The sequence below is a fragment of the Anolis sagrei genome, chromosome 1, assembly GCF_037176765.1.
Source record: "Anolis sagrei isolate rAnoSag1 chromosome 1, rAnoSag1.mat, whole genome shotgun sequence".
Classification (NCBI taxonomy): Eukaryota; Metazoa; Chordata; class Lepidosauria; order Squamata; family Dactyloidae; genus Anolis; species Anolis sagrei.
In genome coordinates, this window is record NC_090021.1 from 53,454,651 (window position 1) to 53,469,345 (window position 14,695).

Here is a 14,695-nt window from a genome sequence, read left to right on the forward strand (position 1 = left end):
CTTTGTTTGTTTTTTGTAAGACCATGCCAGTTTTGGAACATTTTATTTTGAAATTATGTCTAACTGTATAATAAATATTATTTTCACTATTATTGAAGCTCCATGTTATTCGTTTTATACCAAATAATTTTCAAAAATTAATTGCAGTGTTTCCTGAGGAAGGATCATTGGGATCTAGAATATTTTGGACAATAAAAAATGTATAGATACATCATTGTTTCCCATCTGTTGCAGATTACATTAGTATAAAATGTGGTTATTAGGATGGGCTGGTTTTTAAAGTAATATAAAAATAATTCAATGTTATATTGATTGAAACTATGTGATTATTTGCATCTTTTTTCATTTTGATGTCCATTTTATATATTAAGTTCACTGTCATTATTATGTTTATTATATTGCATTATTGTAATGTATTTTTTGCATTTGTCTGGGCATTTACTGGGGAGAGAGGGCAGTCTATAAATAAAGATTATTATTATATATTATTATTATAATTATTATTATTATTATTATTACATTCCTGTCCTAAAGAAAAATGGGCTACTATCCCCTAACAAACCAAGATTGGAACATCACAGTATGACAATGGTATGAAACCTGTGGCCCTCCAGGTGTTTTGGACTTCAGCACCCAGAATTATTTGCCACTGGACTAGCTGGCTATAGCTTCTAAGAGTTGAAGGCCCATCCCCACCTCTGCTGCAGTATGACGTCAAAATTTCTATGGGCTTCAACCAAAGCATCTTTTCAAAATAAAACTAACACAGAGAGCCTTTTGTTCAGGTCTAATATGATGTTTTCCTTTCAACACTGAAGACAGAGTCACATTGTTTGACAGTGCTTTTAAGTGAAATAAAAACTGCTTCCCTACAGAGTAAAATATTACTCTAAACATTAACATGCCAATATTACATCACATATAGTATTATAAATCTGATTCAATTTGGTTCCATCTATTGTAGTCATCTGCTAGAATTTACTACTTTGCTTAATACTTCTTGACTTTTGTGTTCTGTCCAACATCTAGATCAGGGCTTCTTGAATTTTTTCCACTTGTGACCCTTTTGTGCCCAATAATTTTTTATGTGGCCCCAGGTATATAGAAATATAAAATAGATATAGAAAGTAAACATTTGCCGATAATAAATCAGGATCTGCAAGGCTTGCGAAGCAGGCTGATTTTTTTATGATGTACAGCTGAAGCATTTTGTGTGGAGTCCATTTTGTGTGGAGCACATTGTTGCTAACTGATTTATGTAAATAGTTACATCCAGAAACCTTTTATTGTTGCCATTTTTGTGATGCCAACACTGGGTTAAGGGGACCCACATTTGAGCTGGGACCCATAGTTTAAGAAGCAGTTGTCTAGATAAAGGCTTTGTTTTATTTTATTGCATTGTGTTTTTAATCTATGTCTGTTCGGGCTTGCCCCCACATAAGCTGTCCTGAGTCTCTTTAGGGAGATGGAGGCAGGATACAAAAATAAAGTTGTTATTATTATTATTCATATAATTTAACTGACAAAAATGTTCCAGCATGTTTTTGCCATAAAGCCTAAAAGTTTGAGTAATTTCTAAGTCAGGAACTCTTGGGTACAATTCAGGTGTCAAATTCTCAGGAACACATACAATGAGGGAGAGAAGAATTTTGCAAAACAACTTTCAAGAATGAAACAAGAAACCATTACATAAGAAGCAAAATTGAGAGCAGTGGATCTAGAGAAGGAACAAATATTTTATTACCTGTGGAAGAAAACTTCATCTACAGGAATTTTGCTTTCATCTTGTGCAAGAAACTCCTTACTATTAACTAGAAATAAAGGTACAATGATTGTTTTATCAAATAATATTTTTAAGTACATCACTAAATCAATTTCACTAAATCATTTTCAGAAATTTCATGGTAAACAGACAGTGACTGACGGTGCAACATTTTCCCCAACGAGACAAAGCTTATGCTGGGAGGAATCATAACTTAAAAAAAAAAAGACTTGTTGCAAATAATTGAGTGTTAATAATTCTAACAATAGTTAGAAAATTTATATAATCAACTTTCTAACAATAAGTAGAACCAGAACAAACAAATCCATCATATAAACCACTTAGTTACGCTCAAGTCAGTTTTCTTTTTTAGATAACTTAGGCAGAACAAATATGGTTATATAATACCTTGGGAACATGGATTACAGAAGGCACTATGTCTCATAAAAAAAACCCAATTGTAATTGACTACATTAGTGCTATTGAGTTAACATAATGATTAGTGATACCTTTGTTCACAAATTAGGTCTTACCGAGATCTTACTTTGGAAAGTAAAACAATTAATCCTGTATTATGTTATATCCTTCCCTCCTGGAGAAGCTAGGCACTCCCCTCACAGAGACATTTTAATCATCCTTCCATGTGAAAATGTTTATAGAAATTGGTATCAATTGCCAAAGTGATACCTGCTACTCTATGATTGAGGATGGTTTCCAGAAAGGGCCATATAAAATGGCAACTTGTTAACTCTCACTTACTCAACCAGCCAGCAAAGCATCTGAGAGCAACACATTTTAAGTGAGAATAAACAGTGTTAAAAATGCAGTAGTTTACCCTCAGTGTTTCCTTAGAAAATGAGAGTTTGTGTTCATGAGTAGTCTTTTCCACTCATGAAAATTACTACTGCAACAGAAATAATGCTTCTAGCAAGGTATTAATGAATCTAACAAGATATTCAAGAAGCATTAGCTACCCCAAAGACTTTTACTAGATATTATTAAATTCATTCCTTACATCCCAATGCCCAAAACCATTTGGTTGCAACCAATGGTGCACTTCCATTAGCAGATGAACTCTTTTAATTGACTGGAAGCAACCATGAACTAAGAAAAAGCAAGAAAAATTAGTTATCCAACAGCTTATCAATGCATCACTTACCTGCAAGATTTCGCACATTGTTCATAGATTGTTTCTTCTTTGGTTGCATGACTACACTGCTGGTGTTTTCTGAAAAGCAAGTCAAGAGGTCATACAAAGCTATAATAGCCATTCACATTCATGTAGAAAATCTGTTAAGAGCATTAAAAACAACGCTGATAGGGCTTTCATACCTTTGCCCTTATGAACCTTGGGATTTCTATAAACAAAACGATCCAAGAATCTCATCAGTGTGAAATCCTGTAGAGGGTCACCTGAATATTCAATATAATTACCCTGAAACAAAGAAAACAGTCGTGTTGATGATTTGCATAAAAATATGTGGATAGTAGAAAGTTCACATCAGTTTAAATTTAACTAACAATAAGGTGATCCTGAAAATCTGAGTCAGATAAGAAAAAATGGAAATGTATCTCTCAATGTGATTGAGAGATTGACCTTGAAGTGACTGGATTAACCTTGAAGGAGCTGGGGGTGATGATGGCCGACAGGGAGCTCTGGAGTGGACTGATCCATGAGGTCACGAAGAGTCAGAAACGACTGAACGAATGAACAACAACAAAATCTCTCAATCTCTTTCTAAACCTGGATGCCATTATGTAAGGTAAAGTGGATTAAGGTCTTCCAAACTTCAAAGGAGTGATAATAGTTGTTCCTTGCATCCATCACTGGACTTCCAGTATGCCAGATCAAAGGCAAGGAATAGAACAGAGGTACAGAGAAAAGAAACAGACGTGTCTTCCTTGTGTTTTGAGGGCTATGTCCATTTAAACAAGATGAAAAACCAGGACAAAATGAAAATCCTACACATTTAACAATAAAATCCTAAACATTTGATAATAGGTCCACTAGTCATTTCTTACTCTTTTCTACGTCTACAAGGAAGTGAAAAGTCCTTCTATATGCAAAGATGTGTGAAAAGAAAGACAAAACACTAACCTAAGTCATGAAAAATTAGTAATAAATCAACTAACCTCTAGGATAGTTTTTGCAAAAAAGGCCACAGATGGATGAAAGTGCTCTGAAAGCTGAAAAAGTAAAATCAAAATAAGAATATTGACATTTTTGTAAATATTTTTTTAAATACACAGTATTCTTTCTTATAAAGATGGGGGTGTAAAATATTTTTGTAACATAACTTTGAGATACATATAAGAGATTTAAAATACTTGCACATTTTGCTCATTTTTCTGCATTTTTATTTTCTTTTAGAAAAAGTAATGTTGGAGATAACTGAAATAAATTCAACACCTAATTTTATATCAAACCCCAATACACATGAGTACGTTCATAAATGAAAATATAAAACAATCCTATTGGGCAAATTTAGGAAATTTGAAATTATAAAACTTTTTTGTACAAACTAATTTTGTACAAGGCAAATTGAACCTGAACCTTCCAGGTTTATGTTGTTACCACTACACTACACTAACAATCCTCCACTCAAAACAAGAAAAGAAAAAAAATGAATAAAATGAGATGCAATAGAGGAGTATAAAACAATGTATCATGGAAAATCATTTTTCTCCCCTTTCATAAACACAAGAATGCGATTAAACAATGTTAGTTTGTACCATGTTATCTATAGTTTGCTCTAGAGCAGTGTTCCTCAAACTGTTCCTCAAACCAGGTGTTTTGGACTTCAGCTCCCAGAAATCCCAACCAGTTTACCAGCTGTTTGGAATTGTGGGATCTGAAGTCTAAAACACCTGGAGGAGTAGTATGAGAACCACTGCTCTAGAGGAAAAGAAGAAACATTTTTCCACACTGTGTGGATTTACTTGTCAAAAATAGACACTGGTTCTTGGCAGCACAGTGAGGAAAGGCCCTACACAAATTTTGCTTGCCCAGTACTAAATGAGCTACCACTTCAGTAAAAACAACACATGGAAGTTGCAAACTTTGCATTTCACTTCCTGTGATGAATCTCAGCCCTCCTATGGAATTAACCTTCTCTTAAAACAGTGGTTCTCAACCCTAACCCTAACCCTACTACTCCCAGAAATCTCAGCCAGCTGTTAGGATTTCTGGAAGTTGAAGGCCAAAACATTTGGGGACCCACAGGTTGAGAACCACTGCCTTAAAACATAAGTAATGAAATTACACAATCTAATCAAGAACTGCTAAACCTATTCACTATTAAAGCAAATTTCAACAGACATGTATGTTTCCTTTCATTAAAAACACATCTTATTTCCTTCTGATTTTCCCCTCCATTAAATTAAAAAAAAAACAGTACCTTCTTTAATTCCCAAAAACTAGTTTTATCAGCTCCACAGTACAAAGGATTTCGATGTAACGGATCATAGCCACCCTTATTTATGCCACCTGAAAAAGGAAAGATATTTATGCTTTGGCCATAAAGAGATAATTAAAACAAGAACGCAGGATAGAGATGTCTTCTGTTGTAAACAACATAAAAATATACAAGAAGATCTATGGACTCTTCACTGATTACACAAAATCTGGTCTCCATATGCCTGCAGTTGAAATAGGAAAACCCAAGTAAGGGTTTGGCCAACTAATACGAACAGGCATTACTAATGTGTGAACAGCATCCCATACTTTGAACATATGAAAAAGAATGTTCCAGTTAACATCTCTGAGAAATCAAACTCCCAATCTGTAAAATGATAATAACAATCTTCCTGAAATGACAGCTGGGAAAACTGAAGGCAAATTACATTTTGCTTTGTACCTCCAAAACTGGAAATAAGATGAGAAGACACAGCAGCAGCCTTACGATGTCCAAACACTTGTTTAGAAAGGAGCAAGAGACAGTCCTATCCCTCGGCGGATTGAGGAAACTGCCTCAGGCAGCTGATAGTGGGGAGTAGTAGTAAGATGTTGGAGGACATAATTACATGTGACACACAGCTTACCCTTCACTTTCTAAGGGAGCTTCCTGTCCCTGAAAGCCTTACAGAATATCATACAATCACCAGCACCCGGGTCTTATTCAACTAAAAGATGAGGTGCTTTCCGCATATAAAATAGGAAGGCCATCAACTTGTCTTTCAGTCAGAATGGGCCAGCTTCTTCACATAACTAAGCAATAGATAAATGAAGAAGCTCCTGAAAAATGTTCCTCAAACAAAAGTTTTCAAATGTTATAACATTCTAATAGGACCTCAAACCATTCCATTCAGTGTTACCAATTCACAACCCACAATATGTCAAATAGTGTTACCTTCTAGATTCTGGTGGTGTACCCATGATGCTTCTGAAATGGGGTCATGATGGTTCAAAGTCTTTTGCACTGTTTGTCTTCCCACTTCTTTATCAGCTTGTACACCATCACCCTCATGCTCCTCATCCTCCTCAAGATCATGGAAATGCTCCTCATCATCAGATTCCTAGGAAATGAACCCACTCAAAATGTAAGAACCATTAGACGAACATAACAAAAGCTGAAATCGAAAGGATCAGAACCAAGAGGGATACAGCACAGTTGTCTTCCAAAGTGACACTAAAAAAGATAGCTAGAAATCTGCTGTAGAAATCCAAGTAATACTTGGAAGCAGAAAATTAATCAGCAGCAAATTAAGAGTGTTACTGAAAAAGATCCCTTGAGGAAATTCTGTATTTTGAAAATGTTTTAGCTTTGGCATATTCCTGTACAGTGGAGGGATGGGGAAAAGTGGTACCAGAATCCAATTTTATGCTACTTGATGACCCCACCAGCAATTACTTAACACCTTTTTAAAGGTGCTGTTGTCACCACTAGAAATAAAAAGCAGATTGAAAAATAAATGATTTAAGAAGGACAGCTTACCACATGATCCTGCAGCTGTACCCTTAAGCCTGGTTTTACTTTGAGAAGTTCAGACACAAGATATAAAGCTCCACAAGTGAATGGTGGTGTTTGTCCACATGTCACTTGCAGCAGTCGCTTCACAAAAGCTTTCACCCGCCGCAGTACCACATCAGCCTTCAAAGATTTGTAGACAAGGTTGAGAAACATCGACTGTTTGGCACACAGTGCCAATCCTGGATCCAGCAGTTTCCTACAAAAATATATAGTCAACAACGCTAATATCTGCTGATGATTAAACTGAAAGCTACTGAATCAAATTGGGAACATAAAACAAAACTATGAGTTATGTTCTACATACTGACTACATTTGATTAAACATAGTATAGTATCATTTAACTGTCCTGGTATAATGCAAACAGTGATTTACATTGCATTAAAAGTTATAATGACTTCAATAATAATAATAACCTTTATTTGTACCCCGCCACCATCTCTCCAATGGGGACTCAGAGCGGCTTACATGAGGCCAAGCCCAAACAACAATTACATAAAATGAAACCAAAAACGCAAATAATAAACAATAACAACATAATTACATAAAACAAATGAAAAAATAGCAGTATCAAATTACAATAAGCAGAATCACAATAAATTACAACTTTGAGTGTTCATTCCCAATAGACACTTTCAACCTTGACTTTTTAAAATATTTTAATCAGAAGTGGAAATGAATTTAAAAATTTGAGAATCTCTTAAAAAGCCAAGGCTCAACCCTTCTGTATCCAATTTTAATCAGAAGGAAAACCTCAGAAGAGTTAAAAATAGTGGTGAGCAAAAGACAGTTCTTCAAATCTTGCTGGATTTCAACTCCTGGCATTTTTCACCTCTCTATTCTAGCTAGAAGTCATAGAACCTACTGTCCAACACATGGAGGGCCATACATTGCCCACCTCAATTTAAAAAGCAGATAATCCTTAACACCAACTACTTTGCTCCAGCATTATATTATGTCAACAGACTAAAGCAGGCCTGCACAATCTGTAGCCCTTCAGGTGTTTGGAACTCCAGCTCCCTCAAGAGCTAGCCAACTTGTCCAATAGTAGGAAACTGGGAGCTAAGTCCAAAACACCTGGAAGACCACAGATTATTATTATTATTATTATTATTAACTTTATTTGTACCCCGCTAGCATCTCCCGAAGGACTCGATGCGGTTTACACAGGCCGAAGCCTCAAAACAACAATACAATAGAGAGCATAACATCACAATAGCAAGCAAATCAGCAATAAACAAAATAGCATAACACCACAATAACTAAGCAAATCAAACAATAAGCAAAATAACAACAATAGCAGTACATCAAGACATTATTAAAACTGGTTCGGCCGGCGCACTGGGGTACAAGGGTTAAAAGTGCTGAAATGGCAGGAGGCACGTGGGATTAAAAGTGCAGTGTGCAGCGACAATTAGTTATGCTAAGGTGCTACTAGGACTTGGGGTGGGGGATTCCTAGTCTGAGAAGGCACAACGGAACAGCCAAGTTTTTAAATTCCTTCTGAAAACGGCTAGAGTGGGGGCCTGTCTGAGATCTTTTGGGAGGGCGTTCCAAAGTCGGGGGGCCGCCACAGAAAAGGCCCTGTCCCGTGTCCCCACCAAGCGCGCTTGCGACGTGGGTGGGATCACGAGCAGGGCCTCTCCAGATGACCGAAGCGAGCGTGTGGGTTCGTAGATGGTGATGCGGTCACGCAGGTAGGGTGGTCCCAAACCGTTTAGGGCTTTGTAGGTAAGCACCTGCACCTTGAATTGGGCTCGGAAAATAAATGGCAGCCAGTGGAGCTCCTTGAACAGAGGGGTAGACCTCTCTTGATAATGAGCCCCGGTTAGCATCCTGGCTGCTGCCCGCTGGACCAATTGAAGTTTCCGAGCCGTCTTCAAGGGCAGCCCCACGTAGAGCGCATTGCAGTAATCCATTCTAGAGGTGACCAAGGCATGGACCACCCCGGCCAGATCAGCCTTCACGAGGTATGGTCGCAGTTGGCGCGCAAGTCTCAGTTGCGCAAAGGCCCTCCCGGATACCGCCGACACCTGAGCCTCAAGTGTAAGCGAAGAATCCAAGAGGACGCCCAAACTGCGGACCTGTGGCTTTAGGGGGAGTGTAACCCCGTCCAACACAGGTGACCACCCTATACCCCGATCCGGTTTACGATCGACCAGGAGGACCTCTGTCTTGTCGGGATTGATCTTCAGCTTGTTCTTCCTCATCCAGATCGACACAGCGGCCAGGCACTCGTCTAGCACCTGAGAAGCCTCCTTGGAATTAGGTGGAAAAGAGTAGTAGAGTTGTGTGTCATCCGCGTAGAGATGGCACCCAACTCCAAAACTCCGGATGACCTCTCCCAGCGGTTTCATGTAGATGTTAAAAAGCATGGGAGACAGAATAGAGCCTTGCGGGACCCCACAGGTCAAAGGCCAGGGGTCCGAGCAGGCGTCTCCCAGCTTCACCATCTGAGTTCGTCCCTCCAGGAAGGACTGGAGCCACGACAAAACCGTGCCCCCAAGGCCCATCCCGGAGAGACGACCCAGAAGGATACCATGATCGATGGTATCGAAAGCCGCTGAGATGTCCAAGAGAACCAGCAGGGTCACACTCCCCCTGTCCAGCTCTCTGCGGAGGTCATCCACCAAGGCGACCAAGGCTGTCTCGGTGCCATGACCAGGCCTGAAACCAGACTGTGACTGATCTAGGTAGTTGGTATCGTCTAGGAAACCCTGGAGCTGAGAGGCGACCACCCTCTCCAGCACCTTACCCAAAAAGGGGAGGTTGGAGATCGGCCTGTAATTATTCAGCACCGTGGAGTCAAGGGAAGCTTTTTTGATAAGTGGGCGAACCACGGCCTGCTTCAAATTAGATGGAAAAATTCCTTGCTCCAACGATGCATTGACAATCGGTATAAACCAGTCAAGCAACCCCCCTCTGGCTGATTTAATGAGCCAAGATGGGCATGGGTCCAGAGATGAGGTGGTCGCTCTCACAGCCCCAATAATCTCCTCCACGGTTTCAGGAAGAACAAGCCTAAAAGAATCCCACAAAATTGGACAAGCAGGTGCCTCCGTCACCTCTCCTGGCACTGCGATGGAATTGGAGTCGAGCTCGAGACGTATCTGGGCGACTTTATCTGCAAAATGGTGTGCGAAATCGCGACACCGAGCTGCGGGGTCGTCAGGGACCTCCTCCACCGCAGGTGGGTGGAGGAGTTCTCCCACGACCCGAAACAGCTCCGATGATCTATTTGCTGCAGATGCTATACGAGCGGTCGTGAATGACTTCCTGGCCGCCCGTATGGCCACGGAGTATGCCTTAAGAGAGGCTCTAGCCCGTGTTCGATCAGACACATCTCGAGATTTCCTCCATTTGCGCTCTAGCCCCCTTCTCGTATGCTTCATCACAGCCAGCTCCTCGGTGAACCAAGGAGATGGCCTGTCACGACGCAACGAGATGGGGCGTTCGGGTGCGATCATATCTAACGCCCTGGCCATCTCCCCGTTATAGAGAGTTACCAAGGCGTCGATAGAATCGCCAGGCTCCAAGGCAGGAAGAACCCTAAGATTCCTCAGGAATCCATCCGGATCCATCAGTCTCCTAGGGCGGACCATCTTAATTTGTCCTCCACCCCTGCGGAGGTTTAGGGTCGCAGTAAGTCTAAATGTGATCAGATGATGGTCAGACCATGACACTGGAAGGCCTAACTTAAGGAATCTGCTTGGGACATTATTACAGGTATAAAAAGATGTCAAAGAAGCACCATTTTCATACCACCAAAGTATATTCACAAATAAATGCATTTAATGTCAAGACATCTTTAGTCAATAATTTCTACGCCTAAAAATGCAATGTCCCTGAAGTAGCATTATATATGAATCTTACTTGTACAAAGCTGTGTAATATCGGTCAGACACAGTCTGATTCGAGTCCATCACTTGGAACAGCAACATCAAGGCCTGGATGCTAGTGCTGAAATTCACAAGATGCAGAACTTTAAACAAGGTATCCATCTCCTCCTTTATTTTGTTATCGCTAGCCCGAGCATAAGGGTAAGCTCTGTTCACTCCTGTCAACAGAGCACTAAGCATTTTAGACTCAACATCTTTCTTCTTGATGCAAGACCGAAAAAAGGAAAAGTAGAGCATTATGAGCTTGTTAGCCAGTTCACATTCCTCATGACTCAAAACCATCTGGTTCAAAAAGCAAATTGCATAGTACTGAGCTTTGGGGCTTATATTGGACCGGTAGAGAAGTCTCTCTACCTCATTACACACCACGCCTTTCATGTTGGGATGTTTATGAAGCAACGTCTCTAGGAGATAAGATGCTTTTGTGGCTACTTTGTTTTGTGGATCTCCCAATTTATTCACCAATTGCACAAGGAAAGCTTTCTCTTGCTCTACTTTATTACAGAGAAGTTCATGAGCAACAGAAAGTGCACGGCCTTTTGTTGCCACCAAGGGGTCATGAGTCAGTGATTCTAACACTTCCACAAATTCAGCCACCCAGTGCTTCAAATGATGTTCGAAGTACCACAAAATTAGGCGCCTGTCCCTTGAATCCCTGTTGCCACTCGCCAACTGCTCCAGTTTGTTGAAAGGATGCTGAGAGAAATTGTATAGCTTACGACTGTCTGGTAGAAGATGCGTAATGAGAAGCTCTTTGAAAGTGTCCAAAGCCATTAAGCTCTGTCTTCTGCTGCCTTTCTTTTTGATCAGATTCACCAGAGTTTCTATAAACTGAAGCGAGTGAACGGCAGCATCCTGGATAAGAAGGGTCATGGCAGCCATTCGGTCGGCAAGAGTGCCAGATGACACTACAGTTTTCATCCACGCAGAAGATCCTTTCTGCATATTAGTTTTGTTCTTATACAGATCTGCTTCCTGTTGGTACAGCTGCTGGGTCAAAGCCTTGTAATTAGAAACAAGAGATGGATTCTGGAATTCGGTAGAAAATTCACTGGTATATTCCAGATCATACCATTTGCCTCCTGGTTTTATCAGCAATGCCTGTCGTTCGTGAAACTGAAAGGTTTCGTCTTCCTTTGCTTTCTTTGTTCCAAGTGACAAAACATTCTTCTCATTACTACTAGAAACCTGCTTTTTCTTGCCATCTTTTGCACTACCTGTCTGTGTTTTCTCTGTATGTCCTTTCACTATTTTTTCTTTTACTTCAGGTGTTTTCACTTTTTTTGGTTTCCCTTTTTCTTTTGGGGGTGCTTTTTCTTCTTTTTCTGCTGCTGCTCCCTCCTCTTCTTCTTTGTTTTCCACTACAAAGAGTTTCTCTGAATATTTCTTCACACCTAATGAGTTTACAAAAGCCTCCAGTTCACCTTGGTTTAGATCATCAATTGCTCCTTTTTTGCCTCCATCCACAATTTCTTCTGTCTCATCCAAAGCAGCAAGCATAATATAGTCTTGCTGTATAAAAACAAAGAAAAAAATGTTAGGGTGCTTCATTAACAGAAACAACATAATATTTAGATATTTAATAACTTGCCTTTACTCCTATGATATCATTGGCAATAACCAGCCAAATCACAAAAGAAAATACCATATATCTCAGTTCTTGAATTCAGAGCAAACAAATAAGCTTCTTTATGTCACTGAAGACATATGCATAAGGCTGACAGAAAGGTGAGACATTCCCTTCACAGAGGGCAGGAATCTCAGTAAGAACAATAAGCAAAAAAGGAGTCACAGGAATACAGAGGAGGTAGTGGTTTGTAGTCAGTGTTATGCGTATAACCAGTAGGATGAAATAGCAGTCAAGACCACTGTTTCTTAACCCCAAATGGGTTCCCCCTTGGTTCAATGTTGGGGTCACGAAAACACTGGCAACAGTAAAAGGTCCTAATGGCTGTTTTAGACATTTACATGAATCTGTTGTGCAATGTTTACAGCAGAAAATGCTTCAGCTGTACTTGATAAAAAGGAAAATTAGTCTGCTTAGCAAGCCTTGCAAATCCTGCTTCGTTATCAGCAAATGTTTGTTTTTCTATACCTACTTTATATACCTATATTCCTGGAGTCGTGTAAACATTTCTCATGTGGAAAGTAGTGACGAGTGGAAAACATTTAGAAAGTCCTGGTCTAAGCAGTACATTTCACACTCTCCCCACTTTCTTGCAAGTGTGCAACGCCAACTCCAACAAACACAACAGTTGATTCATTCACAGCTTTTCTGCGTGTTTTAGTAGGTTAGGACAGTCAAAGTGTTGCTCCTAATCCATTATACCATAACCTGACAATTTATATCAACTGTATTTTAGCCCCCTCTCCATTATTTAAGAAAACTGCTGCAAAAGTCTGTCCTTAAATCTTACCATAAATAATAAATATAGTAATGATATCACTATGAATATATAGATATTCTCAGAAAATGAGGGCTTTTCTTTCTATCCTTGTGGAACTCAGGCTCTTGTACTGAGTAACTGGTCAGTTGTGAGACATAGAAACACAGAACTGGAAGAGACCTCAGTCCAACCCCCTGCCAAGAAGCAGGAAAATTGCATTCAAAGCACCCCTGGCAGAAGGCCATCCAGCCTCTGTTTAAAAGCCTCCAAAGAAGGTGCTTCCACCACACTCCGAGGCAGAGAGTTCCACTGCTGAACAGCTCACAATCAGGAAGTTCTTCCTAATGTTCAGGTGGAATCTCCTTTCCTGTAGTTTGAAGCCACTGCTCCACGTCCTAGTCTGCTCCCTCTTCCCTGTGACTTCACCTCACATCATGTCTATCTCTTCTGCAGGTTAAACATACCCAGCCCTTTAAGCTGCTCCTCATAGGGCTTGTTCTCCAGACTCTGGATCAATGAATGGCGAATCTGGATCATGTTTTTGATGATGAGATGATAGTGAATGGCTATTGTAGTAATTGTTAATTGTTTATTGTTTATTAATTGTGTAATGTGTTAAGTTGTTAACTGTTTTTATACTGTAACATTGAATTCTACTGTCTCTTATTGTTGTGAACCGCTGTGAGTCGCCTTCAGGCTGAGAACAGCAGTATTTAAGTAAGGTAAATAAATAAATAAATAAATAAATAAATAAATTTATCTTTTTGGTCGCCCTCCTCTGGACTCATTCCACTTATCAACATCTCCCTTCAATTGTGGTGCCCAAAATTGGACACAGTGTAATCCCAGGTGTGGCCTGACCTAGACAGAATAGAGGGCTAGCATGACTTCCCTGAATCTAGATACTATGCTCCTATTTATGCAGGCCAAAATCCCATCAGCTTTTTTAGACACCGCATCACATTGTGCTTAAGTGGCTGTGAGGGGAAAGGAAGGGGCCTGAGGCTTTTAGGAATTGTGGGAGTTGAAGTCCAAAACACCTGGAAGGCCCAAGTTTGCCCATGCCTGGGTTAGATGGGAATACATTAGTTATTCAGTCCTGCCTAACAGGGAATTGAACTAGGGATGCACCTACACCGTTGTAATAATGCGGTTTGACAGCATTACAAGGTCTTCAGCCTTCTCTGCCAGAAAGCGCAGCTACATTCTAAAATTAATGCAGTCTGACCACACGGTAAGTGGCAGGAGTCCTGGAATTTGTACTTCGGTGGGGACAGCATGGCTCGGTGTCCAAAGGGCCTTGTAAAACTACAACTCCCAGGATTCCATAGGACTCTTATCCCAACACGTGCTTCTTCCCCCTCAAGGAAGCCCACGTGTTCTGTATCTAGCACACACACTCTTTTCCCAGCCTCTCTTTTCGCTCACTTTAGTCCCGCCGAGGCGCAGCACCTCCTCCAAGGTAAACCCGCTTCCATCGTCGGCGGCGTCTTCCCCGTCGTCCTCCTCAACGCCTTTCGAGTTGCCTTCCCGAGGCTCCATCTTCCTCGCTGACTTCGCGCATGCGCCAACCCGTTTTCCGGGTTCTGTGTGCCGCGGCCGGCGACGACTTTCCGAGGGATTAAGGTCCTGCAAGATACGTTTTTAAAACAAAAGACGAAATAAATTTGTGTGAAAGC

At 40.4% G+C, this 14,695-nt stretch overlaps 1 protein-coding gene across 2 annotated transcripts in view; it reads right to left on the minus strand.

Moving 5' to 3' along the window:
* CEBPZ (CCAAT enhancer binding protein zeta) overlaps positions 1 to 14,602 on the minus strand; it is a 25,903-nt gene extending 11,301 nt beyond the window's left edge. For both annotated transcript variants that reach the window (XM_060753957.2, XM_060753956.2), the window contains exons 1-9: positions 14,445 to 14,602; positions 10,604 to 12,141; positions 6,697 to 6,928; positions 6,112 to 6,277; positions 5,161 to 5,249; positions 3,896 to 3,949; positions 3,095 to 3,197; positions 2,922 to 2,990; positions 1,745 to 1,811 (exon numbers count right to left, since the gene is read on the minus strand). In XM_060753957.2, the coding sequence (XP_060609940.2) occupies positions 1,745 to 1,811; positions 2,922 to 2,990; positions 3,095 to 3,197; positions 3,896 to 3,949; positions 5,161 to 5,249; positions 6,112 to 6,277; positions 6,697 to 6,928; positions 10,604 to 12,141; positions 14,445 to 14,558 (2,432 nt within the window). In that variant the 5' untranslated portion in view covers positions 14,559 to 14,602. The remainder of the gene's footprint in view (positions 1 to 1,744; positions 1,812 to 2,921; positions 2,991 to 3,094; positions 3,198 to 3,895; positions 3,950 to 5,160; positions 5,250 to 6,111; positions 6,278 to 6,696; positions 6,929 to 10,603; positions 12,142 to 14,444) is intronic.
* Between the last annotated feature and the right edge of the window lie 93 nt (positions 14,603 to 14,695).